Here is a 26,254-nt window from a genome sequence, read left to right as displayed (position 1 = left end):
ATATAACATTTTATCTTTTTAACAAATGCTCTAAAAATTGTATACTAAGACATTTAAAATGCATCAATAATCTAACTAACTACTTAATGATAAAATAAAAATTTTAAATAAAAATAAAAAATAACATGAGTAATTATAATTATATAAAGATACAAATATATGTAATCTATAAAGATTTTAATTACTATTAATATTATCTTTTAATATTTCTATAATTTATTAATAAAACTATATGTGCACGTTTTTAGTATACAATTTAGGTACACAAATGATATGTCATCATATGATTGGAGGATTTTAGATTATAGACAAAGTAACACTCAATCACATGATGACACATTATTTGTATACTCAAATTATATATCAAAAGTGTATATACATAACATTGTTTATAATTTATCCTTAATGAACTCTATTAAAGTGACACTTCTCTAAAATATTTGAGTCAATTCATATCGTATAGGGTTATTTTCGTATAAACCTTAATATTATTTAATTTAATTTCAAGTCATCTCATATTGATCCAGAATAAATTTTGTGTTAGAAAAATTTAACTTTGACCTGATATTTTTCATATCGGGTTAACAGATAATGTTGAAAATGATCTAAGTCCAACCAGCTAGTTCATTCTAGATTTTAAATCATTGTCTGGATGAACAAATTCCAGTTACTATTAGGGGGAAGAAATGCCCGTAAAAGAAAGAAGAAAAACGGAATCTAGTTACTACTTGGGGAGGAAAAGAAATGCCAATGAGAAAAAGAAGACTAAGAAAAGGACAAATGACTTTTCTGTCTTTCCATATCACAATTTTTATTAACAAAAGTGGATGACGGATGAAAAAACGAATTTTCCGACCTGAAAGGCAGGAAAAGTTTCGTCGAAGTTTGGGTGGGCGGCCTAATAGAAAACAGCTTAGAAACACTTGTCAGAGAGGCGCGTGGAGTGGTTGTTGGTTTAACTGTAAAGTACGACATAAACTAGGAAGTAGTTAGATCATCTGCAGACAGTAAACGGCGTTAATGTTGTATTCAACAGTTTGGGGTAACTACTTTTATGAAACGTAGCTACCACTTTTTCAGATAGTTTAGTCATGTTCTTTCCTCTTCCCTCCTCGTCAATTTTCTAAACATTTATTTCTTGTTACCGATTCAACTTTCTAGTTCCAACAGCTGTTACAGATTTCTTGTTTTTCTTTTTTGGGAATTTGAAGGTAAAAGATGAAGGATTTTGCTGGGACACCGGGGACTTTGACTGGGCTATTTCTAAGGATTGCACAGTGTGTTTTTGCAGCTGGATCAATTGCTTCCATGGCTACCACTACCACTTTCGTCAATTTTACAGCTTTCTGGTATTTTCTTTTGACATTTCCCATGCTTTTTTTTTTTAATATGATAGAGTTTATGTTTCTTTTGATTATAGAAGTTATTGGAGATTCTAGCTTATTGTATTTTCTCATGAACCAGAGAGTATTTGCAATCAAACTAATATAAATAATAATTACTAAAGAAAAAGAAGCATAATTTATCCTTGTCCACCAAAAAACATGATTACTTTTAGTCTAAACAATATTATTTCAGTATCTTTTCATCTCTTATGTTACTAAGATTATTTTTCCTAAAAGAAACTTTAGGATTCTCACTCCAGAGAGAAATTTTATTAGAATTCTTATTACTAAAAAAAATCCTAGAACTACTTTTTATGGGTTAAGCTCAAATCACTTATGGGTATGGGGTGCTGCATCCTACACCCTTCATCCGGGGAGGGCGGGCCAGAACCTGTTCACTGACTAGACAGCAGGACTGCATGAGTCACCCCTTATAGAGGAAGTGCTCGCTAATTCTAACAATTTTATCCATAAAAAATGTGTTTCATTGATTGGTGGTGGCATTTATGGTTTCAAATTGGAAAGTATTAGTAAAGTAAATTGTCTGATCAGATTCCTTGCTGGCTTGTAATCAGATTCATATGTATTGTTAAGCCTGATAAATTATTCTTAAATGGTTAATTGTTGTCTTCATGATGCTTTAATAATTGCGTCAAAGTCATCATATTTTACTGAATAGTGAGCAGTAATCATTCAACTCTCTTCTTGTGCTACAGCTGTTTACTGTAATATTGGCAGTCTCTCAGTTGTAATAGAACCTTATCGTTTGTGTGGTTACAAAATCCATCTAAAATAAAATCACTAAATTGGTTGAGGCAAAAGCAGTGAATATTTTTCTAGATTATCTGGTTTCAAGTTATGTAATTTCCTTGACATTCCGAGGTTTCATCTCTGTCCAAGAAGGTCTCCACATTTACCTAGCCCTCTAATTGAATCATAATTTGTGGTGCTTGAGAGATTGACTGGTTGATGATTTAAGCATATTTCCTTGCAATTGATTTATGATGTGCAAAATAGAGGAAAGGATGTCCTGTTTAATACTTGACTTTCCTCTGATCATGGTATGAAGAAATTACTCGTTCTGCCGCTTTTATGTTTCTCTTTAGTTTGATACTCAGAAAAGTAAATAGGAAAATATGGGTTGCTTTTTCTGTGCTGTACAAGAGTAGACTGTCCTATTTAGTTGTTCTAATATATGGAGCAGTCTCAAAAGTGATTTTGATGTTGAGGCTGTGTGGCACATACATGCTGCGAATTTGAGTTGAATTTGTGATTCTGCTTCTCTATCTTCCACACTTGGAAACCTGTTGTGCTAGAATTTTTTGGGCACATACTGTTTCTATATGCATTATGTTATGTTCATAGCCGTGATCATGAACTACTGATGCAGAACTTCTCTACTGATATTAGCCTTCTAAAATACTATCAAAATTTAATGGCTCTCCTTGTTCTTCTTCCCAGGACTTTGATTATTTCTTTTTAACTGTCGTGTTGCCCTGCAACCTTAAACTTTTTTTTGTTATGGTCACCTACAGATGTCTATGCTAATCCTGTACTATTGATTTGCTTTGAAAATATTCTTACTTAGGATACCTGATTGCTAAAGATCTTGCTTTTCTGCAGCTACCTGATTGCTTCAATGGGTTTGCAAATTATCTGGAGCTTTGGGCTTGCCTTCATAGATGCATATGCCTTAATGCGAAATAAGGTCCTTCACAATCCTGTTTTGGTCAGCCTATTTGTATTAGGAGACTGGGTTAGTCCCTATTACCCTAAAATTGTTCTTAGCTATTTATGAAATCCAATATAGTTTTGTATTTATGATGGTTAAAAAGTTCCATGTGATTTGGAGTTGTAACAGGTGACAGCTACATTATCTCTTGCTGCTGCTTCTGCAGCAGGCGGCATCACAGTGCTATTTTTTCATGATTTGGGAAATTGCGATATTGCAGAGGAATGTCAAAAATATCAAATGTCAGTTGCCTTGGCCTTCCTCAGCTGGATTTCAATTGCAATATCATCTCTGATTATGCTTTGGCTATTAGCGGCAGGTTAGACCTCTCAACATACAGCTGGTCGAGATCTTGAATCTCTTTGAAACTCGTCAGTCTTACAGAAACTCTGATTTGTTCATTGTGTTAATAGAAAGAAAAAAAGAATATAGCAATACTACACTCAAAGTTATGGATTGCTTTCACTTTCTCATTCATGATATCCAATTTGTTTTGTTGTCTTCTTCTTGGTGGCTCCAAATGCGACATGAACTTTATCAAGTGAAAATGAGAGAAGCCTCCTTTCTGGGCAACTGGGTAGATAATTAGCAGATAAAGATTTGCTAACTGTGATCAAACATATCATATTGTAATCAGATTCAAAGTGTCGGAGCCCGATCTAAAATCATAATAATTTTACTTTCTGCAAAAATTCTTTTACTGACTCTAGTCCTGATTTCATTTATAACCATCTACAATCTATCACTTTATCTACTCACAGGAAAATTTACTGCCAAATTGGATTAAAGGACCAGGTATTTTATTAAATAAATGCTAGTTTGCTGCATATTTGCATTTCCTTGGTAGAAAGTTACTTGAGAAATTTAAAAAAGAAAATCAAATAACATGAGCTTCATTTTTGAGCTTGTCAATCAACTCATCAACAGAAGAAACAATGACCCCAGCCTTTCTCTTGGGAGGTTCAGTCACTTGAATAACCTCAAAATCAGACTTGATGTCCACATTCAGCTCCTGTGGAGTATATTTTGTAATGACTTTCGATTTTGCCTTCATTATGTTGGGAAGTGTTGCATACCTTGGTTGGTTTAGTCTCAAATCAGTCCTGCATAACAAGTCATTAATGTCAAAAATGCATTATGATAAAACGAACTCATTCAGACAAGTGCACTTTAAAAAGATAATTACTACAAATTCTAGCAGGCATTTTCAACGTTTCTTCCCCTCTTACGTAAGGATAAACATCAAGAACCTTATCAGTTGAACAAACTTCATAGGAAAGGAAAAAAGAATGTTATATCCATGAAAAACAGTTATGTTAAACCAACAATGAATCTCAAAATCAGCAAAGTAATGAAAAAATATAGAATTTTAATAAAAAACTGTCTAAAGTACTTCTAACAGATGTGCATGCAAAAAAAATATTATTGAACCTGCAATGATATTTGTCATTCAAATAATAGCCTCATTCAATAATTCAATGATAGTTTTATAGTCCATCTTACATTGTCCCAAAAAAAAAAAAAAGCTAAAAAGAATTTATGACAATAAGTTTACCATGCTTTAATTAGAATTCAATATTTTTCATATACTAGTCCTTGACACGCTTGAAAAAAGTTGCACTTCTCATCTAATCTTATTACCCAACTCAAAAACATCATGATGAAGGCTTGTAGACTGAACATCACAAACTACCATTTTCCTCTTTCTGGCCATTGAACTGCTTTTGAGAACTTTGAGTTAAAGCATTCAACCATAAGAATAACTAAAAGAACTGAAGGTGGTCTGTTTTTCTGAACTTGTGTTCTTCAGTAAACTGTTCTTGGTTATCTAAATAGGTTTGTTATTCAAAATGCTAATGCTATCAAGTATTAATTCTGAGTTTCCCTCCAGATTAAGTCATGTAGCAACAACATAACACATCAATACCAGATCCTCTGTAAAACTAGACTTCCTATAGATGATCCACACGCAAGCCACCTCCTCAAGGCCAAAACACATCATCGTACCAGGAAAAACCTCCCCAAAACTGAATTCTAATCATTCATGATTGTTTATCTTAACAAATACATTGGATAGAGGATCTGATTCCACAGAGATATTCATCCATTAGATAAGACAGATTTGTAGGCAAGCTAGCTACATATTCTTTCAACAGTTCCATATTGTCCAGCCAGTCTCTCTGCACAATGATTTGGGTTCTCTAACAATCCTCCTCATCTATAGAAAGACTCACACATATGAGTACAATACCAAGTGAAAGGTATGAGACTTCAATCCTACATTGGAAAGTATGGGTTTGTGGTGTAAGGTTTACATAATTTTGAACTTTCGAATCTCAATAGCTAGCGCTTGGGGTGTGGTTTTTCAAAGGTTCATATCAAAGTATTAATCATTTTTCTTAATAAGCAGCAAATAAAAACCCAGTTTCTATTTAAAAACTTTGCAAGTATGACTTTAGAAAGAATATACTACAACATGTGGGCAATACAACCAGTACCCAATTGACACTTTCAATATCGAATAGTTTACTAGGAAAAGGTTAAACCTATTATATTACCACAATGCTCTTGTCAAATATTAATATCACTTAAAATAATTATATTGCATACACTAATTTATTGATACACGCACTTCAACCAATGTTCTAAGATTTTAATAATTACTTGTTTAATTTATGCTCCCACATTATAAAAGAATTTCAAAATTATGCTCTGCGAAGGATTTCTTAAGCTAATATATACTAGTATAAATAATATATATATATATATATATATATATATATAAAATAGTCTTCAAATCAAACAGTAGGACATAATTAACATTAATAATGATATGAAAAAATCTTCTACTACCATATCATCTAGTATGAATCAAATACGAGAAATCTATTTAGAGGGTGACAACATAAAATGGACCTCTGAGAAGCACATCTGAAGCCTCAACATATAATTCCAATGAATATATAATTTAACAAGCCTTTGGTACAGCTGCCTTGTCAGTTCCCTCCAGAATAATTCTCTAGTCTCAGAAGACAGGGTTTAGAAACTTAACTATTCTAACATTTCCCTATCCTTGATAGGTTTCCAATGTTTCCAAAAACTGAATTCTAGTGAGTGTATATATGCAATTCTCATTCTTAAAACAATGGTTTTGAGAGGAAACTAAAAAGGAAGATTTTTGGAAACAGCATGCTCAAGGAATCTCAAATGTTTTGAATATTAGAAGTCACAAATTGCACAATACTTACGTGATTATTGCAGGTAAGTCTAACGATAGTGTCTCAAGACCACCATCTACTTCTCTATCTACAGTTGCTTCTTGTTTCTCCTTGTCCAAAACAACCTACTAAATAGCAGCAGTAAATCATAGGATAAAATATCTTAAGTATCAAATAAACATCAGTTAGAGAGAAAGCCTACTAAAGTTGACCTAACAAATGAAGAAACCAATAACCAATACAATCTCAAAAATCTTAAACTCAAATGTACATTCAAGTACTTCTTTAAGCATCTCAATCAATATTAACACAGCAGAAGGATTGAACACTGGTATAATCCTGTAGTTGCAGTTTGAACATGGCAATATTCTTTAATAACAATAAGGTAAATTTTCTAAACCAAGCATACATACTCATCAACCAACCAAAGGCAACAGCAGTACCGAACCAAAATTATATTCAAGAAATATACAACTGCTATTAAGTTCCAACAATGTTTAGGCTATCCTGAACGTATTAAATTTCTTTACCAAAAATAATAATAATAATAAATATAGTGTTTTGACAATTGGACCAACCTTAGAAGCAAAGGTAGCTTGTGGCCAGCTGAGCAACCCTGCAACCATTTGCCCCGTTTGATTGCAATCATCATCAATTGCCTACACAACAATCTGTATAATAAGAAAACCCATCTTACAAATGCATTTCTTTGATCAGCAAGATCCAAACCATAACAAATTTAAGGAAACACAAACCTGCTTTCCCAGAATAAGCAAACCGGGCTTCTCAACCTCTACAAGACTCTTCAAGATCTTGGCGACGGTCAATGGATACAGCACAGAGATGGTCTCAACATGAATCCCTCTATCAGCTCCCATAGCTAGACCCGTCCGCAGAGTATCCACGCACTGTGAGGGGCCCATACTGACCGCGACAACCTCGGAGGCTAACCCTGATTCCTTGATCCTGAGAGCTTCCTCCAACGCTATCTCGCAAAATGGGTTCATTGACATCTTGACGTTACTGGTCTCAACTCCGGTCTGCATTGCAAACCCAACCCAGATTAAAAAAATAAATTTTTGAATAAATTATCTAAGTTATTGAGAAATACCTTATCGGGTTTCACCCTAATCTTCACGGCGTAGTCGACAACTCGTTTTATAGCCACCATTATCTTCATTTTTGACGCTTAATTATGATATCCGGCTCTCTGCTTGCTTCTGTTAGACTCAGATGACAAACGAATGGAGTTTGGTTTTGGTAAGGGACTGGAACTGGAAGCTTGTTTTGGATTATTATTAGATAAATACAAAATTACGTATTTACCCTTATTCAAATGGTTAAACTACAAATATTGCCCAAATTGCAATTTCTTTAAAAAATAAATAAATGATTGGGTACTTTGGACTTTTCAACTTTCCAAAAACCTGACTTTCTCCTTTTTCTTTCTTTTCGTGAGTCATCGTCTCCTTCAGTACCACACGCTGCATTTCGAATCATTTACTAGCTATTGCGAACGACGTCGTCTGGTGAGTGGTGGTTCAAACCTTCGGCTTCCTTGTCCTCAAGGGAGAAATGGGGAAAGCGCCACCCCATCTCCTCCGCGAACTCCCAGGTTGCTGCTGGAGTGAAGCCCTGCTGTTGCAGCAAAACTTGAGCAGCTGCTGCATTCTGTCGCTTCACCATACGTCTGTTAAGAATAGCTTGTGGAACTTGATCAGTAATGGTAATCATCAGTGGCAAGGTGCTTGAAGCTTCAACAGCGTCGTTAACTGTTGAAGGAATTGCTTATCAGTAGTTCCAACAGAGGCCCAGCCATATGTTAGTTTGCCACTTCCATCTCCTGGGATGTGAGAGATCTTGGAGAGACTATTCATTTCTAACCTCAGCGCTGTCCTTGTAAATTGGCTAGAGATGCCAAGACATCAACATGCCTTGCAGTGGGGCATGGCCCGGGAGCTAGAGTAGGTGCTCACGCACCGTATACAAGGCTGGTTGGACCAACGGGTGGGCTAACATAAAAGATACAAGCAACGCACATTTTATACAGACCCTGTCATTCTGATGTGCAAAATTGTTTGGTTAATGGAAACTAAAAAAAGTAACCACACAAATTGTTCTTTGAACTGAACTTAATCATTTTTTAGATAAAGATTGTTAATAAGGCATTGCATGGTCAACAAAGGTGATTATGCAGATGACAGAGCTATTTCGACCAAGTTACATTGAATCCTCAATAAATTCATCACATATTGAACTTGATTTACTGCATCAACAGTGAGATATTAAAAAAAGTTTAATTAAAAAAATCTAATTGAATATATTAATAACCAGATTTTGAGACTAAAAAGGACCTAATGGATGAGCTAGCTAACATAATCTCATTTCTTGCTTTTTTTTTTGTGGGTTTCGTATCCCATAACACATGATAGACAAGTACTTAAAAAATTTACCCTGCAACTTAAATTACCAGAACTCTAAGGAATCTCCTAAGCATATGTAGCTGTTGAATGGGCAGGCTGCTCTTGTTGGTACTAGAAGATTCTTAGACAACTCATCGATGGCATTGATAAGAAGGATGAAGTAATTATATATTCAATCAAAAATTACCAAGGATCATGGTAAAATATGAAAATATTAAAAAGTTGTTGCTAGTTTCAAGCAATTAAACAAGATTGAAGTTCTTTATGAATCAAAGATTACTGCAAACTAAATTTGCGAATAGATGAAATAAAAATAAATACCTTAGAGAGAATTCTTCAACCATATCAATTTCAGAGCCTTTACCTAATTGTGATATTTGGGATGTGAGAGATCTTGCTCCTTCCATCTCCTGTCCCATAACTTGCACTCAGAAAAGGGGACAAAGAGATTTCTAAATGCTGTAGTGTTGGCACTTGAGAATGTAATTGGGCAGCGCCTTTAATTTAGTACAGCCATCCATTGACAAGAAATGAAGACAAGGCATGATTGTAACATCTTCATCTTTATAATTTGTAGTGTCAAAATGCCACTCTCTCCATCCCTTTAGCCAGGCAAAGCAAAGGAAATTCAATTTGGGAAAGGCGATAATCGATGACGATGATGATGCAACGCCATTTTCTATTCCCAAAAATTCATTACCCACTCTCTTCAAACGATCCATCCCCGTCAACATAAGTGATTCAAGGGACGGTAATTTTCCCAAAGGTGGCAAATACTCACATTCATAGAACCTATGAAGCTTCAACTCCCTTAATTTGGATAATGAGACCTTCCAATCAAAAGGCATACTTCTTCCTCTATAGTATATTATTTCTAGTTTCAATAAATTAGAAGGAACTTGTAAGGTTCCAAGAATCAGTTCATATGTTCTCTCTTCTTTTAGCCAACTAAATGTTAATCTCAGATCAAGTAGATTTTTCATACTCCCTAAACGTGCAAGTTTAAGTGCATTAATATCTCTCACATTTCCCAATTGTAACTCTAAAAACGGTTGATTCAGTTTCAAGTTCTTCAAACTGTCAAGACTAGTGCAAGCTTTGTTATGGTAACCATTATCGACAATAATAAATTTGTTTAATGTCCTTAGACAACTTAATCTTACTACCCCTTTTGGAATGTACCTTAATGATTTTGTGCTAGCAATTAACAGATGCCTCAAATTTACCTACTTTCCTATTCCTTGGGGTAGCTTTCTGAGATTCCAACAACCAGTGACATCCAAGGTTTGTAAATTGTATAAATCACACAATACCTCAGGCAATTCTTAATTAAAACTTTCTAACTTAAAGTGTCTCAAATGTATCAAATATTTTATTTCTTTTAAATTAGGTTTTTTCGCTGTTAAATTCAAAACTAATGATCTAAGACATGTCAACTTCTTAAACAATGATGTGTTTAATGTTAAAGCAGTCCAACCACCCTTAACAACAAGGCTACGCAGTTTAAGATTAATAATATATAGAGGAATTGAGGGCAATTTTATATTTACATTTCGAATACTTCTAGTACAAATCTCAAATTGAGGGATTGTAGGACTCTCAAATTCTATATAAGAATACTCATTCTTTGCAAGAGATTGAACACAATCATACACTATATCATGCATCTTGCATCGGAGAATACTATCATCATATTCACTTTTTTCAAAATCTTGAAAGAACAAACGTATTACCAATTTTTTAAAACACTCTTCACCACTTAATTCCATTTTTTCATATCCTAGATAACCTTGAGTCATCCATCATTTGATCAATGCGTCCTTCTCTATTATATAGTCTTTTGGAAATAAGGCACAGTGTGAAATGCATTTTTTAAGCTTAGAGGACAAATCATAATAGCTCAAGTGTATAGGGGGGAAGAGCTCAGCTTCTATCTCTTCTAATTCCCATAAATCACTATCTAGAACAAGTTGCCATTCTTCAACGTGTGCTTTTAAGCTCAAAAGACTTCCTAAAGTCTTTAGAGCAAGAGGCAAACCTTTGCACTTATCTATTATCTTTCTACCAATATCTATAAAATTTTCACACTCTTCCTTGATCTTTCCAAAGAAAGCAATTTGAGTAAATAACAATCATGATTATCAGATAACTTTCCTAAAGTGATAATGTTCATGGTTCCCATTATTTTTGCAGTGCTCTTTTTACGTGTAGTCACAATAATTCTACTACCTTTAGAACCACATTTAAGAGAATCCTTTAATTGTTCTCAATTGTTGGGAGTTCAGTACACACATCATCTAAGACAAGAAGAAATTTTTTCCCCTCTAAAAACTCACGTATTTTTTTAGTATAGTTTCTGATTCACCTAGGTTTGGTGCATTATCTGTGAGAGATTCAATAATTGTTTTGGCAATCTTGCTCTCATTAAAAGAAATAGACACACACACCCATATTTTATTATCGAAATGAGTGTTCACTTTATCATCATTAAAAGTTATTCGAGTAAGAGTTGTTTTACTAATTCCTCTCATTCCTACTGTAGAAACAATAGGAAGGACTGTAACTTCACAACTCTCATTCAATAATAATTTTCTCAAGGTATTCTTATAATCATTTCTTCCATGAACCTATAATAAATCAATAAAAGAAGTAGTAATTTTGTGTTCTGGTGGCCTAGTATTGCTCATGGTCAAGCTAAAATTGAAACTATTATTTTCTATGGCAATTACACCAAGCGTTTCATTCAGATTTTATATACTGAAAGCAATTTCATGATGCAAGGAAACTTTTTTGCAACAAAAGTAATCAGACAAGATGCATGAGCATACTTTTTCCAAAGCTTGGAAGCATTTTCAGCTTTCTTCATTTGGATTTTTCCACTTGTTGTGATCCACTTATCCAACACATCATCAATGTCATATAACACGTCTTTGAGCTTATCCAACCAATCTCGCACAACCCTCTCCTTCACCTATCTGGTCTCTGCATCTTCAATCACAGCTTGAATAGCGCGAAAATTGCTAATGAGATTTCTAACCTCATTATCAACACCCCCTAACAATTTTAGCTCTTGAGTTGTTAATGAAGCCATTGCCTCAGGATGGTGAAGACAAGGGCTTTAGCCATAGTTGTCGAAGATGCTAATTGTTTAAAGATATTGAAATTTGTGGTGTTTAATTTTGTTGTAACAATGCTACCTTCCCTTGAAAATTTATAGCCCAAAAAAAGAGAGCAAAGATTCTTTCACCAAATGACTATTACTCAATCAACAAGTTACTTTGATGCTAGTTAAGGAAGCAATTTTTTCTCCAAATAAAGCAATTATCATATTCTTCTCTTCCTTAGATCCAAGGATGCTTTGCTTTGATGCAAGTTAAGGCTAGTTAAGATACTTTAGTTTCTACAAGCAACACCACAATTTATGGTTTAAATATGTTTTTAAGTTAATCTATCTATGATTAATCCTATTCCCAATCTCATCTTAACAATTTTTTATATATAAAATAGAGAGACTGAACTCATTTATCCATTTAACATTTTACAAGCAAGTTGGGCATTATCCCCTATTTGTGGAATGAATAAATAGAGTCATGCCATTTGTATCCAGTTTTGAGTATTCAATTAAGTACATATGCCATATACAAATAATTTTATTGGAATAAATAAGAGTTTTATCTTTAATTGCTAATTTAGGTAATCGAATATGAATATACCCAACTCATTTACCCATTTAAAAGTAAAAGAAAATTCATGGTTTTTATATGCTTTGAATATAAATTGGAAAGAATACATATAAATTATTAAATTCATATTAGCATATTTAATGTAGATATTAAATTGACCAAATCATTACAATTTTATTAATTATTTCCTTTATAATTGTCTTTCTTCATTAATTTTCAAATATTCTGATGATAACCATATATTTCTTAATTACCTCCACCTCAACCATATTTTTTCTTTGCATGGGTAAATTAACATACTGATATATTTAGTGTGTTTAATTATGTCATAATAATGCTACTTTCAATTCAATATTCATAGCCCAAAATAAGAGACAAAGAATCTTTCATCACCATGTTGCTTTGATGCTAGTTAAGGTAGCAACTTTTTATCCAACTAAAACAATTCTCTTATTCTTTTCTTCCATAGATCCAAGGATACTTAAAGCCACAATTACCGGTTTAAGCATATTTTCATTTAACCTAGATTAGATTAATCCTAATTCAATTCATATAGGAAAATTTTTTTATATTTAAGTTAAAGAGACTAAAATGTTCCCGCCAAGGTTTATTTTATGGATACTTTCATATCTTTAAAAATTAATAAATCACTTACACCTCCAAAATTAAAAAGTATATATATATATATATATCAATTAAAAAAAATTATCATTTGAACGTTTGTTTTCAACTGGGAAAAATAAAAACTCTAACTAACGATACTCCATATGGTCTAAATAGTATTGCCCAACGTGGTATCTGCCAAATTGCTCCCAGGATGATGCGATCTATCAAGAATTACACCTGCAATGAAGCAATTGGGCCAAATCTGGCTTGAATTTCATCAATACATTGCAATTTAAGCTAAAATCACACTCGAAATGATGCAACTGAAGTCAAATCACAGTCAAAACTGATTTATATATTTCAATATTGGTTAATTATGGTACTAAAACAATATTAATAGAAAAAGAATGAATGATTAGACAAATATTTTCATATAGAAATAAGTTATGCTTTTTATAATCAATTAATTGAAATGTTGAAGAACGGCCTGGGTAAACTCCATGCTGGCATAGGTTGGGTAAAACCTAAGCTAACACAACCTATTATACCAATATTTTCAGATCTATATAGAACATCAATCTGATGAGAGTATGGGTTCGGATCAATCAGAGATCAAACTGATTTACTGTATAAATCAAATAAAAAATTATTATTTAAAACAATTTTGCATACTTAATCATTAAATATAAAATTCAAACTGCATTTAATCAAAATCTAAATTGGCTGGATGGCAGCCCAACAATTGCAATCTTTTTTTCAAAAATAAAAAATTTCATAAAGACAAATTAAATAAAAATCATACCGATATATAATCAAATACAAGCGTTGGCCTGGTGAAATAGCTTATGCCTTCCCAACTGTTGGGTCTTAAATTAGTTGTAAAATATTACAATAACATTAGCATGACATCATACTAACATTATCAAATAGTTTGGCTGCTTTGAACTAGCCAGTTGAATCACAAATTAAGACGATTTAGGTTGTTCAATTGTGGGTCAAAGTGATATAACTGCAAAAACAAAAATTGGTCTTTCCTAAATCAAGTAAGACCACGGATATTGGTTGGAACATGAACCATACTATCGTTTTTGCCATCTTGATTTCATAGTATTCTATATTCAATTTCTCGACATGTTGAGGTTCTTTTAAGACTTCAAGAACTTCATAGTATTGAATATTAGAAGTCTCAAATTGCACAATACTTACGTGATTACTGCAGGTAAGTCTAATGATAGTGTCTCAAGACCGCCATCTACTTCTCTATACACAGTTGCTTCCTGTTTCTCCTTGTCCAAAACAACCTACTAAATAGCAGCAGTAAATCATAGGAAAAAATTTCCGTAAGTATCACATAGACATCAGCTGGAGAGGAAGCATACTAAAGTTAACCTAATAATGAAGAAATCAATAACCAATACAATCTCAAAACATTTAAACTTAAATGTACATTCAGGCACTTCTTTAAGCATCTCAAGCAACTGTATATTAACATGACGCCAAAAGCGGCAAAAGGATTGAACACTAGTATAATACTGTAGTTTTGCAGGGGGTAAATTTTCATAACCTAGCATGCATACTCATCAATCAATCAAAGGCCTCAGTAGTATCTACCCAATATTATTTTCAAGAAATATACAACTGATATTAAGTTCCAACACTGTTTTAGGCCATCCTGAAAGTATTAATTTTCATTACAATATCTATATCAAAGTGTTTTGACAATTGGACAAACCTTAGAAGCAAAGGTAGCCTGTGGCCAGCTGAGCAACCCTGCAACCATTTGTCCTGTTTGATGGCAATCATCATCAATTGCCTACACAACAATCTGTATAGTAAGAAAACCCATCTTCCAAATGAATTTCTTTGATCATCAAGACCCAAACTATAACAAATTTAACGAAACACAAACCTGCTTTCCCAGAAAAAGCAAACCGAGCTTCTCAACCTCAACAAGAATCTTCAGGATCTTGGCGACGGTCAATGGATACAGCACAGAGGTGACCTCAACATGAATCCCTCTATCAGCTCCCATCGCTAGACCAGTCCGCAGAGTATCCACGCACTCTGAAGGCCCCATACTGACAGCGACAACCTCGGAGGCTAACCCTGATTCCTTGATCCTTAAAGCTTCTTCCAAAGCTATCTCGCAAAATGGGTTCATTGACATCTCGACGTTGTTGCTCTCAACTCCGGTGTGTATTGCAAACCCAACCCAAATTTAAAAAAAATAATAATAATAATAATTTTTGAATAAATTAATTAATTTATTGATAAACACCTGATCGGGTTTCACCCAGATCTTCACGTTCTAGTCAACAACTCATTTTATAGCCACCATTATCTTCATTTTAGAGGCTTGATTGTGATGTCTGGCTCCCTGTTTGCTTCTGTTAGATGACAATGAATCGAGTTTGGTTTTGTTTAGGGACTGGTTGAATTATTTTAGTAAAAGAGTAAGTTACCATTTCTTTTTAGGAAAATTATAAAAAATAGCCAAAATTAAGGGGGTCTAAGTGAAATTGCCCAAAATATTCAGGTTTAAGCAAAAAAGCCCAGGATTTGTGAAATGACGAAACTGCCCCCATATATAAACACAGCAAATTTCCTTACTCCCCACGGTCATTTTACTGTGCAAATTCAAAGAAAATTCAAAATTTCCCAATCTCCCACAGTCATCAAGATTTCCACCGATTTTCTTGCTTTCCGACAATTGGAAATGGGAAAGAAGATTAGTATATCTCTCGTAATCTTGTTTGAATCAAGTTATTGCTCATATTATTGAAATTTGATTGAGATTTTGCGGTTTGAAATTTTAGGGTTTCAATCTTGAACAATGCTTCAAATATTTTGATTCTTTGTTGTTTTGGTTGAATTGATTGAGGGGTTTTATGTTAAACCTTATGTAGATTTGTTTTATGTGGAAATCAGAGGCCGAAACAGCCAAATTTTGGCTGAAAATGATTGCCAAAGAGATTGGCAGTCCGACGTGGGAACAGTGTTTCCCACGTCAAGCAATTTCTTCCACGTTTAGCAAACATTGACCGTTTTTTAGGGGGGTAAATTAGCTTTTTTAAAATATTGGGGTGTTAGGGAGAGTCCTTAGCCCACACCAGGTTTTTTGAAATTTGTCACGTCGCCGTGGATTTGGCGAAATTACGAAACTGCCCCTATATATAAACACAACCAAATTTACTTATTTCCCACGTTAATCTTTGCGATTTTACTGTGCATTTATAAGAAAACTCAAAACATCCCACGCTACCACATTCATCCCATAGGTCGACCAGATTTTCGTCGATTTTCTTGCTTTCCGACAACCGCAAATGGCAAAGAAGGTTAGTATATCTCCCTTAATCTTATTTGAATCAAGTTATTGCTCATATTATTGAGATTTGACTGAGATTTTGCGGTTTGAAATTTTAGGGTTTCGATCTTGAACAATGCTTAAAATGTTTTGATTCTTTGTTGTTTTGGTTGAATTGATTAAGGGGTTTTATGTTAAACCTTATGTAAATTTGTTTTATGTGGAAATTGGAGGCCGAAACAACCAAATTTTGGTTGAAAATGGCTGCCGAAGAGATCGGTAGTCCGACGTGGGAACAGTGTTTCCCACATCAAGCAATTTCTCCCACGTTCAGCAAATATTGACCGTTTTTTAGGGGGGTAATTTACCTTTTTTAAAATATTGGGGAGCCGGGAAGATTCCTTAGAACACAGCGGGTTTTTCTGAAATTTGACATATAACGGTGGACCTATTTAAAATAGGAATTTTCATGAGGGGGCAAATTGAGAATTTTCTTATCTAGGGTTTCTGATCCTGTAGTTTTCGAATTTTATATCTGTTTTTTCTGTTCTGGGTTTCTCAACTTTTAGAATTCGAATTTCAGTTCTGTTTTTTAGAATTTCACCGTTTTACGATATATCAACTCGTATTTTTCAGGTTTTTGAAAATTTTTCGGTTGTTGCCATTCTAGAATATTTCAACTTTTAGAATTCGAATTTCAGTTTCGTTTTTTCGAATTTCACTATTTTACGATATATCGACTCATATTTTTCAGATTTTCGAAGACTTTTTTGATTGTTACCATTCTAGGGTTTTTCAACTTTTAGAATTCGAATTTCAGTTTCGAATTTTGGTCTGGTATTAAAATGAAAATTTTATTAACATTTTAGATATAAATTAGGGATATATACTAAGTTGGGATTAAAATAAAAAATACAAAACTTGAACTAAAAACACAATAAAAATTTTGGTCAAGTATGAAATTTATGTCACAGTGAAATACTAGAATGATTTTGTAATTATATTTTGCATTAAAATTTATAGATTGGGTAACCTATAACCGGTTAGACTTGGCAAATGGGTGGGTGAGTTAAGTGTGAGTCATGTAAAACGGTTGTGGGTCTTTGAATGAAAAATAACTTCTAAAATTCGTACCCAGCCTTACAGGTATGAATTGACCCATGAGCTACCTATTAGTATTAATTTTTCACAACTTCTTTTTTGTTTTTATTATTTTAATGTATTTATTTTGTAATTTTCTATATTTTTCTCTTCAAATATATAAGTATTCTGTAGAAGAAAGAAATTTTGTGTCAAATTACAGAAATGTTTTCTATAGATTTGACAAATTTTAGCAATGAACATGAATTGAATATTTATAATAAAATATTTAGTGCTTATATCCTTTAAATTTGTTTTTAATACAACAAATTATTTCATTTTAAGGTGAATTTGATTTCATTTTATGTCAAGATAAGAGAAAATATGTGAAATTTGTATTGAGTGTGTTGTAAATTTGATGTTGAAGAGAAAAAGAAAATGAGTTGGAAAAAAATCATGGGTGACCTATGGATACCATGGGCATACCTGGGTATTCTATATTCAATTGTGCTAAAATTTGAGGTGTTTTTAAGAATTCAAGAACTTCACATTTATTCATTCTATTACTAAATATACAAACTATGTAAATCAATGAGTTAGACAATTCTCAATATCAGATTAAGACATAGACCACTAGGCCTATGCCTAAGGCCCTAAACAAGAAGGGCCGAAAATATTTTGTTCAATATGTATATTTTTATCAAATAAATTATTGATTTCACGGATTTTTAACTTTCCTAAAATTTTAAACAACTTTGGTATATAATTTAACAGACCCATAATCAGATTATGCCTAAATTATGATGTAGAAATATGAATAATTATCATTGGTTTTTGAGAGTCAGAGACATTGGAACTTAGAATTGGTATAAAATTTCGAGAGATCAACTATTTGAAAGGACATATTTTCTATACTATATTACCTTTCTTTCCTGCTTTTGTTGTTGATATTTTCATGTAGAAATATTTCAATGGAATTAAAACAATATTACTAAAAAAGGTTTGAATGATTAGACAAATATTTTCATGTAGAAATAATTTATGCTTGTTTATAATTAATTAATTGAAAATTTAATTAACATTTTAAATATAAACTAGGGTTGGTGAAGTGCAGCTAAAGAATTCTAATTAATTAGGATGAAATTTATATTACAGTTAAATACTATGACGGTTTGGAATTGCATTTATAGAGTTTTTGATAAAAAACAAAAAACATATGTAAATTTTGTACTTTAGTTTTGTTGTGGTAATATCAAAAACTAAAAAACATATGTAAATTTCATATTTTAGTTTTATTGTGATAAGTTAGGTTTGAAATCAAAATATGAGTATGTGCTACAGCTATAACTTGAAATTCAAACTATTTACTATTAAATCAATTTAAAATATTATTATCTAAACAATTTTACTTATTTAATCATTAAATATAATATCCAAACTACATTTAATCAAAATCTAAACTGGCTTGGTGGCAGTCCCAATCAATCGGAATAAGAGAAAAGGATTTATTTAAGACTATTCGACATTTGGTAGGGCCCCAATTGTAGATCCTAAATTATGATATCAAGTTAGGGTCAGAAATTCTGATCAAATTATCCGAGTGGTTGTGCCTAATGTCTTTCTAAGGATCCTAAAGTCCTTTTTGAGTCCTGATGGAGGTTCAGATGTTGCCCAATGCAAGAAGTGCAGTGGATTGATAGTAGTGACCACAAAACATTTTGGATAACTCATGATAGGAACCCCCTTCTTTTTTTCCTTTTTGTGAGATTCTCTGAGAAAAGACTACAGATTGGAGAGTTTTCGCATATCCGCTTTCTCTTAGGCGGGGGAAAGACTAGTCTAGGCTTCCCTGCTATCCAGGAACAACCAAAATGGAGGTATCTGTGCCAAAGATACTGTCTAGTTCTAGGTTTTGGTGGAACCAATTGGCCTGATTCACCACCATCAGCAGTCTCATATACAGCTGGATCGATTACTAATAGTAAGAGGATTGGTGTACTTGATAGAGGGATTACTGGCAGGAAGGTATACTGGTTTAGAACCTGAATAATAACTTTCCTATTCCATAAGACTTACTGACTCTAGCTCTTTATGATATTGAACTTATTTCAAAAGACTAGAATATTGTAGAATCAATAATCAGGATTGGCACATTTCTCAGGGAAACTTCCTATTCTAACTCCAATATATATTCAAATACATGTGTTTGCCTGGTGGTGTGGCTTGCACCTTTCCAACCGTTGGGTCTCAATAAGTACCGAAAAAAATGACCCACTTTCCATTTAACAATTTCCAAAAGTATGGCCCAGGTAAGGATGTTCCAGGACATGTGGCCAATGCAACCAGTTCCCAAATGACACTTAAGATAAGAATTTCAAAATCATGCTCTGCAAAGGACTTATACTCTGTTTCTTAAACAAAAGTCTACTAGTATAGCTCAAAAAATAATTTAAAATGAACTTCAGTCTTCAATTCAAATGGCAATTAAGACATAATTCACATTAATAATGATGTGAAAAAGATCTTCTAGCATGAATCAAATCTGAGCTGTTTAGAGGGTGACAACATAAAATGAACCTCTGTGAAACATATCTGAAGCCTCAGCATATAATTCTAATTCACATATAATATAACAAGCCTTTGGTACAGCTGCCTTGTCACTCCTAAATATCCCTATTATATTCTAAAAAATCCCTAAATATTATAATTCCCTCCAGAACAATTTTCTAGTCTCAGAAGATTTGTTTTAGAAACTATTACATTCTAAAATATCCCTAAATAGATTTCCACTGTTTCCAAAAGCTGCTTTCTGGTGAGTGTATGTATACAATCCTCACTCTTAAAATGATGGTTTTGAGAGGAAATAATAAAGAAATATTAAAGGAAAACAGCATGCTCAAGGAATCTCCAATGTTTTGAATATCAGAACTCACAAATTGCACAATACTTACGTGGTTACTGCAGGTAAGTCTAACGATAGTGTCTCAAGACGACCATCTACTTCTCTATCCGTAGTGGCTTCTCGTCTCTCCTTGTCCAAAACAACCTACTAAATAGCAGCAATAAATCTTAGGAAAAAATTATCTTAAGTATAAAATAGACATCAGCTGAAGAAGAAGCATAGTAAAGTTAACCTAATAAAAGAAAAAATCAATAACCAATACAATCTCAAAACATTTAAACTTATATGGACTTTAAGCTGTTTCTTTAAGAATCTCAAGCAATTATTTATTAACAAAGCACCAAAAGCGGCAAAATGATGGAACACTAGTATAATACCGTAGTTGCAGTTTGAACATGGCAATATTCCATAAAAAAAAAGGGTAAATTTTATAAACTAAGCATACATACTCATCAATTAATCAAAGGCAACAGCAGTACCTACCCAAAATTATTTTCACGAAATATACAACTGCTATAAAATTCCAACACTGTTTTAGGCTATCCTGAATGTATCAGATTTATTCACATAAAAATAAAATAACAAAAGTTTTTCGAAAGTTGGACCAACCTTAGAAACAAAGGTAGGTTGTGGCCAGTTGAGCAACCCTGCAACCATTTGCCCCGTTTGATTGCAATCATCATCGACTGCCTACACAACAATCTGCATAATAAGGAAACCCATCTTACAAGGAAACCCATCTTACACATGAACTTCTTTGATCAGCTAGACCCAAACCATAACAAATTTAACGAAACACAAACCTCTTTTCCCAGCAAAAGCAAACCGGGCTTCTCAACCTCAACAAGACTCTTCAAGATATTGGCGAGAGTCAATGGATACAGCACAGAGGTAGCCTTCACATGAATCCCTCTATCAGCTCCCATAGCTAGACCCGTCCGCAGAGTATCCACGCACTGTGAGTGGCCCATACTGACAGCGACAACCTCCGAGACTAACCCTGATTCCTTGATCCTGAGAGCTTCCACCAATGCTATCTCGCAAAATGGGTTCATTGACATCTTGACCTTGTTGGTCTCAACTCCGGTCTGTAATGCAAACCCATCCCAGATTAAAAATAATAATAATAATTTTTAATGAATTATTTTAAGATATTGATAAATACCTTATTGGGTTTCACTCTGATCTTCACGGCGTAGTCGACAACTCATTTTATGGTCATCATGATCTTCATTTTTCTACTCTTGATTATGATGTCTGGCTCCCCTCTTGCTTTTGGTTTGGATGAGGACTGGAACTGGAAGTTTGTTTTGAATTATTATCAGGAAAAGGTTAAATTACGTTATTACCCTTCTTCAAATAGTTCAACTTCAAATCTTACTCTCTCTATATATTTCTTAATTTCTTGTTCCTGAAAATTAAGGTCTCACTCTTTGCATCTTTACATGATCTTGGATTTTGATGGAAGTTTGAAATACCTTGATTTAATGCAGTTTTTAATTTGTATATTGTGTGGAATGTAGATTGTAGTAAGTTTTCTTCAAAAGGTTTTTCCTTTAATTTTTTGTCCCAATGAAGATATTATACATTCAGACTAGAAAGAGTTTATAAGTTTGGAATCATATTTTGGGCACATCAATGTGTTTTATTTATTTATTTTTAATTCAATACAATATGTTGCATGAGCTTAGAAAAGCAGTGCTAAGAATACCAAATATGAAATAATATCGTTCAAACAAAAATTATCATCAAACATAATGTTAAAATAAATGAACACAAGAATTTACGTGGTTCGCCAATTTGGCTACGTCCACGGGTGGAGATGATTGGTTTCACTATGATAAAAAAAAGAGTTACAAATACTGTTACATCTTTTAGAACAAATTTATAATCACGAAAAACCAACCTCAAGCCACCATAAATCCTGAGAGGCTATTTATTTCTAACACAAGCCCCACCACACCATTCCCCTCCCCCTTTGTTATGAAACAAATAGCCTCCAGGCTAACATAAGTTTACCTCTCAGCAACATGCCAAGGCCTATGCTCCCTTTTGAGCATGTCACCAAAATATTCATACCAAGATGTCTTAGTTTCTCATCAGCATCAATATTCTTTCTTGTCTTCAGCTCTCATCAAACTTTTTGGAGAGAACATTGATATAATTATATTGACTAGTTAACTTTCAAGAACATCCTATGCATACCCTGTCATTCTGATGTACAAAATTGTTTGGTTAATTCAAAAATAAATAAATAATCACACAAATTGATCCACACATTTCTCCCAGCTAAACTTAATCATTCTCCAGATAAAGGTTTGTTAACAAGGTATTACCGATCAACAATGGTGATTTTACAAATGAATCAGCTATTTTGACTAAGTTACATTGAATCATCAAGAAATTCATTTCAACAGAGAGATTTATAAGTATTATTAAAAAATGTAATTGGATATATTGATAAGCAGATTTTAAGACCAAAACAGACCTAAGGGATATGTAGTTAAAAAAATTATCTTGCAAATTAAATTACCTGAACTCAAGGATCATATGTAGTTGTTGAAAGGGCAAGCTTCCCTTGTTGGTACTGGAAAATTCTTAGACAACTCATCAATGGCATTGATAATAAGGATGAAGTGATTATATATTCAGTCAAAAATTACTAAGAATCATTGTAAAAATTTGAAAATGTTAAAAAGTTGTTGCTAATTTCAAACAATTAAACAAGATGGAAGTTCTTTTTGAATCAAAGATTACTACTAACTAAATTTGAGAGGAAATCAAATAAAAATAAATACCTTAGAGAGAATTCTTCAACCTTTCTAATTACAGAGTCTTTAATCAATTGTGATCTTTGGGATGTGAGAGAATTTGCTCCTTCCATCTTCTGTCTTGTAACTTTCTCTTAGAATATCGCAGTCAGAGATTTCTAAATGTTGCAGTGTTGGCGTTCGAAGAATTTGATCGGGAATTGCCTTTAATTCAGGACAGTCTATCATTGACAAGAAATGAAGATAAGGCATGATCGTAATATCTTCATCTATACATTCTGATGTCTCAAAAATTGTACTATCTTCATCTGTATATTCTGATGTCTCAAAATGCCACTCTTTCCATTCCGTTAGATAGCCGAAACGAAGGACTTTCAATTTGGGAAAGGCAATGTTGATGTGACGCCATTTTCTATTCCCAAAAATTCATTACCCACTCTTACCACTTTATACATCGAACTTATCACAAGTGATTCAAGGGATGGTAATTTTCCCAAAGGTGGTAAATACTCACATGCTCCAAATTCATCAAGCTACAACTCCCTTAATTTGGATAATGATACCTTCCAATCAAAAGGCATACTTCTTCCTTTATAGTATGTTATTTTTAATTTCAATAAATTAGAAGGTAATTGTAAGGCTCCAAGAATCAGTTTAGATGTTCTCTCGTCTTCTAGCATATCAAACCTTAATACCAGATCAAGTAGATTTTTCATACTCTCTAAATATGCAAGTTTAAGCGCATTAATATCCCTCACATTTCCCAATTCTAACTCTAAAGACCTTTGATTCAGTTTCAAGTTCTTCAAACAATCAAGACTTGTACATGCTTTCTTATTGTAGCCATCACCGGCAATAATAAATTTGTTTAATGTCCTTAGACAACTCAATCTCTCTACTCCTTTTGGAATGTACTCTAAAGAGAAAGTCCTAAGAATTAACAAATGCCTCAAATTTACCAACTTTCCTATTCCTTGGGCTAGCTTTCTCAAATTCCAACAACCAGTGAGATCCAAGGTTCGTAAATTATATAAATCACATAATGCCTCAGACAATATTACTGTAGTAATACTATGCAACTCAAAGTGCCTCAAATGTATCAGATTTTTTATTCCTTCCAAATTAGCTTTCCCCCATCCTAAATTCAAAGCTAACGTTCTTAGACATGTCAACTTCTTAGATAATGATGTGTTTAATGTAAAATCATTCCTTTCAGTTTCAACAACAAGGCTACGTAGTTTAAGATTAAGAATATAGGGAGGAATTGAGGACAATTTTATCAATACATGTCGAATACTTTTCGTCGAAATCTCAAATTGAGGCATTGTAGGACTCTCAAATTCTATATAAGAACACTCATTCTTTGCAATAGATTGAATACAATCATGCACTATATCATGCATCTTGCATCGGATAATATTATTATCGTATTCACTTTTTTCAAAATCTTGAAAGAAAGAGCGCATTACCAATGTATTAAAATATTTTTCACCAACTAATTCCATTTCTTCATTTCCTAGATACCCTTGAGCCATCCATAGTTTGATTAATGCATCTTTTTCTATCACATAATCTTTTGGAAATAAGGCACAATATGAAAGGCATTTTTTTAGTATAGAAGACAAATCATAATAGCTCAAAAGCAAAGTGGGGAAGAGTTCTGCTTCTATCTTATCTATTCCCCATAAATTACTATCTAAAGCGCGTTGCCATTCTTCAACTTCTGATTTTAAGCTCAAGAGACTTCCTAAAGTCTTTAAAGCAAGAGGCAACCCTTTGCACTTATCTACTATCTTTCTACCAATATCTATAAATTTTTCGCACTTTTCCTTGGTCTTTCCAAAAAATGCAATTTGAGTAAACAACAACCATGATTCATTATCAGATAACTTTCCTAATGGGATCATATTTGTGGCTCCCATTATTTTTGCAGTACTCTCCTTACGTGTGGTCATGATAATTTTACTACCCTTAGAAGCACATTTAAGAGAATTCTTTAATTGTTTCCAATCATCGGGAGTTTCAGTCCACACATCATCTAGGACAAGAAGAAATTTTTTTCCTTCTAAGGATTGACGTATTTTTCTTAGCATAGTTTCTAATTCACTTACGTTTGGTGCAACATCAGTAAGAGATTCAAGAATTGCTTTTGCAATATTAGTCTCAACAAAAGGAACAGACACACAAACCCATATTTTCTTATCGAAATGGGTGTTCACTTTATCATCATTAAATGCTATTCGAGCTAGAGTTGTCTTACCAATCCCTCCCATTCCTACAATAGAAATAATATGAATGATTGGAGCTTGACTACTCTCAATCAATAATAAGTTTATCAAAGTATTCTTATAATCATCTCTTCCTTGAACCTCTAATAAATCAATAAAAGAGGTAGTAATTTTGTGTTCTAATTGAGTACTAGTGCTCACAGTTGGGCTAAAATTGAAACTGTTCTTTTCCATGGCAATGGTATCAAGTGTTTCCTTTAGATCTCTTATACTAAAAGCAATTTCATGACGTAAGGAAACTTTCTTGCAAAAAAAGCAATCAAACGAGATGCTCACCTTTTTCCAAAGCTTGGAAGCGTTTTCAACTTTCTTCATTTGGAATTTTTTGCTTGTTGTGATCCACTTATCCAACACATCATCAATGTCATACGACACCTCCTTGAGTTTATCCAACCAATGTCGCACAGCCAACTCCTTCACTTGTCTATACTCCGCATCTTCAATTACAGCTTGAATGGCCTGGAAATTGCTGATGAGTTTTTCAACTTCTTTATCAACACCCCAAAGTAGTTTTAGCTCTTGACTTGTTAGCAATGCCAATTGTGTCAAGATGGTGGAGACAACGGGTTCAGCCATAGTTGTCAAAGATGGTAATTGATTTAAGATATTGAAATTTTGGTGTGTTTAAGTTTGTTGTAACAATGCTACCTTGCCTTCAATAGTTATAGCCCAAAAAAAGAGAGCAAAGATTCTTTCACCAAATGACTATGACTCAATCAACATGTTGCTTTGATGCTAGTTAAGGAATCATTTTTTATCCAAATAAAGCAATCCTCTTATTCTTGGCTTCCTTGTTTCTAAGAATGCTTAGCTTTGATGCTAGTTAAGGTACTTTAGTCTCTACAAGCAATGTAACAATTTC

General features: G+C 33.2%; 4 protein-coding genes, 1 long non-coding RNA gene and 1 pseudogene across 6 annotated transcripts; 1 reads left to right on the top strand and 5 right to left on the bottom strand.

Moving 5' to 3' along the window:
• The first annotated feature begins 710 nt into the window (after nt 1–710).
• LOC123209977 (CASP-like protein 5B3) lies at nt 711–3,599 on the top strand. Of its 2 annotated transcripts, XM_044628091.1 has the most exons (4): nt 711–1,042; nt 1,212–1,349; nt 3,009–3,141; nt 3,247–3,599. In XM_044628091.1, exons 2-4 carry the CDS (start codon nt 1,219–1,221, stop codon nt 3,439–3,441), a joined length of 459 nt encoding a protein of 152 aa, XP_044484026.1. In that variant the 5' UTR covers nt 711–1,042; nt 1,212–1,218; the 3' UTR covers nt 3,442–3,599. The 2 variants fall into 2 exon arrangements, with proteins under 2 accessions (XP_044484026.1, XP_044484027.1); XM_044628092.1 differs by lacking the exon at nt 711–1,042 and having other exon boundaries at nt 1,076–1,349.
• A 296-nt stretch (nt 3,600–3,895) lies between these two features.
• On the bottom strand, nt 3,896–7,619 carry LOC123209976 (electron transfer flavoprotein subunit beta, mitochondrial). The gene is made up of 5 exons (XM_044628090.1): nt 7,447–7,619; nt 7,091–7,375; nt 6,914–6,994; nt 6,366–6,460; nt 3,896–4,220 (listed from the first exon to the last, which is right to left on the bottom strand). Exons 1-5 carry the CDS (start codon nt 7,513–7,515, stop codon nt 3,995–3,997), a joined length of 756 nt encoding a protein of 251 aa, XP_044484025.1. The 5' UTR covers nt 7,516–7,619; the 3' UTR covers nt 3,896–3,994.
• Nucleotides 7,620–13,878: 6,259 nt separating this feature from the next.
• LOC123212548 (electron transfer flavoprotein subunit beta, mitochondrial-like) lies at nt 13,879–15,214 on the bottom strand. Its single transcript, XM_044631725.1, has 3 exons — nt 14,957–15,214; nt 14,780–14,860; nt 13,879–14,348 (listed from the first exon to the last, which is right to left on the bottom strand). Exons 1-3 carry the CDS (start codon nt 15,212–15,214, stop codon nt 14,250–14,252), a joined length of 438 nt encoding a protein of 145 aa, XP_044487660.1. The 3' UTR covers nt 13,879–14,249.
• LOC123212547 lies at nt 13,879–21,582 on the bottom strand (annotated as a pseudogene).
• Nucleotides 21,583–22,115: 533 nt separating this feature from the next.
• LOC123212508 lies at nt 22,116–22,958 on the bottom strand. The gene is made up of 2 exons (XR_006501556.1): nt 22,867–22,958; nt 22,116–22,547 (listed from the first exon to the last, which is right to left on the bottom strand). It is a non-coding gene; the product is annotated as an uncharacterized LOC123212508 (long non-coding RNA).
• Nucleotides 22,959–23,170: 212 nt separating this feature from the next.
• LOC123211611 (putative disease resistance protein RGA3) lies at nt 23,171–25,968 on the bottom strand. The gene is made up of 2 exons (XM_044630407.1): nt 23,792–25,968; nt 23,171–23,516 (listed from the first exon to the last, which is right to left on the bottom strand). Exons 1-2 carry the CDS (start codon nt 25,966–25,968, stop codon nt 23,171–23,173), a joined length of 2,523 nt encoding a protein of 840 aa, XP_044486342.1.
• Nucleotides 25,969–26,254: the final 286 nt, after the last annotated feature.

Source organism: Mangifera indica, chromosome 3, assembly GCF_011075055.1.
Source record: "Mangifera indica cultivar Alphonso chromosome 3, CATAS_Mindica_2.1, whole genome shotgun sequence".
NCBI lineage: Eukaryota > Viridiplantae > Streptophyta > Magnoliopsida > Sapindales > Anacardiaceae > Mangifera > Mangifera indica.
The sequence above is the reverse complement of the archived record's forward strand: the minus strand, read 5'-3'. Positions and strand labels throughout refer to the sequence as shown.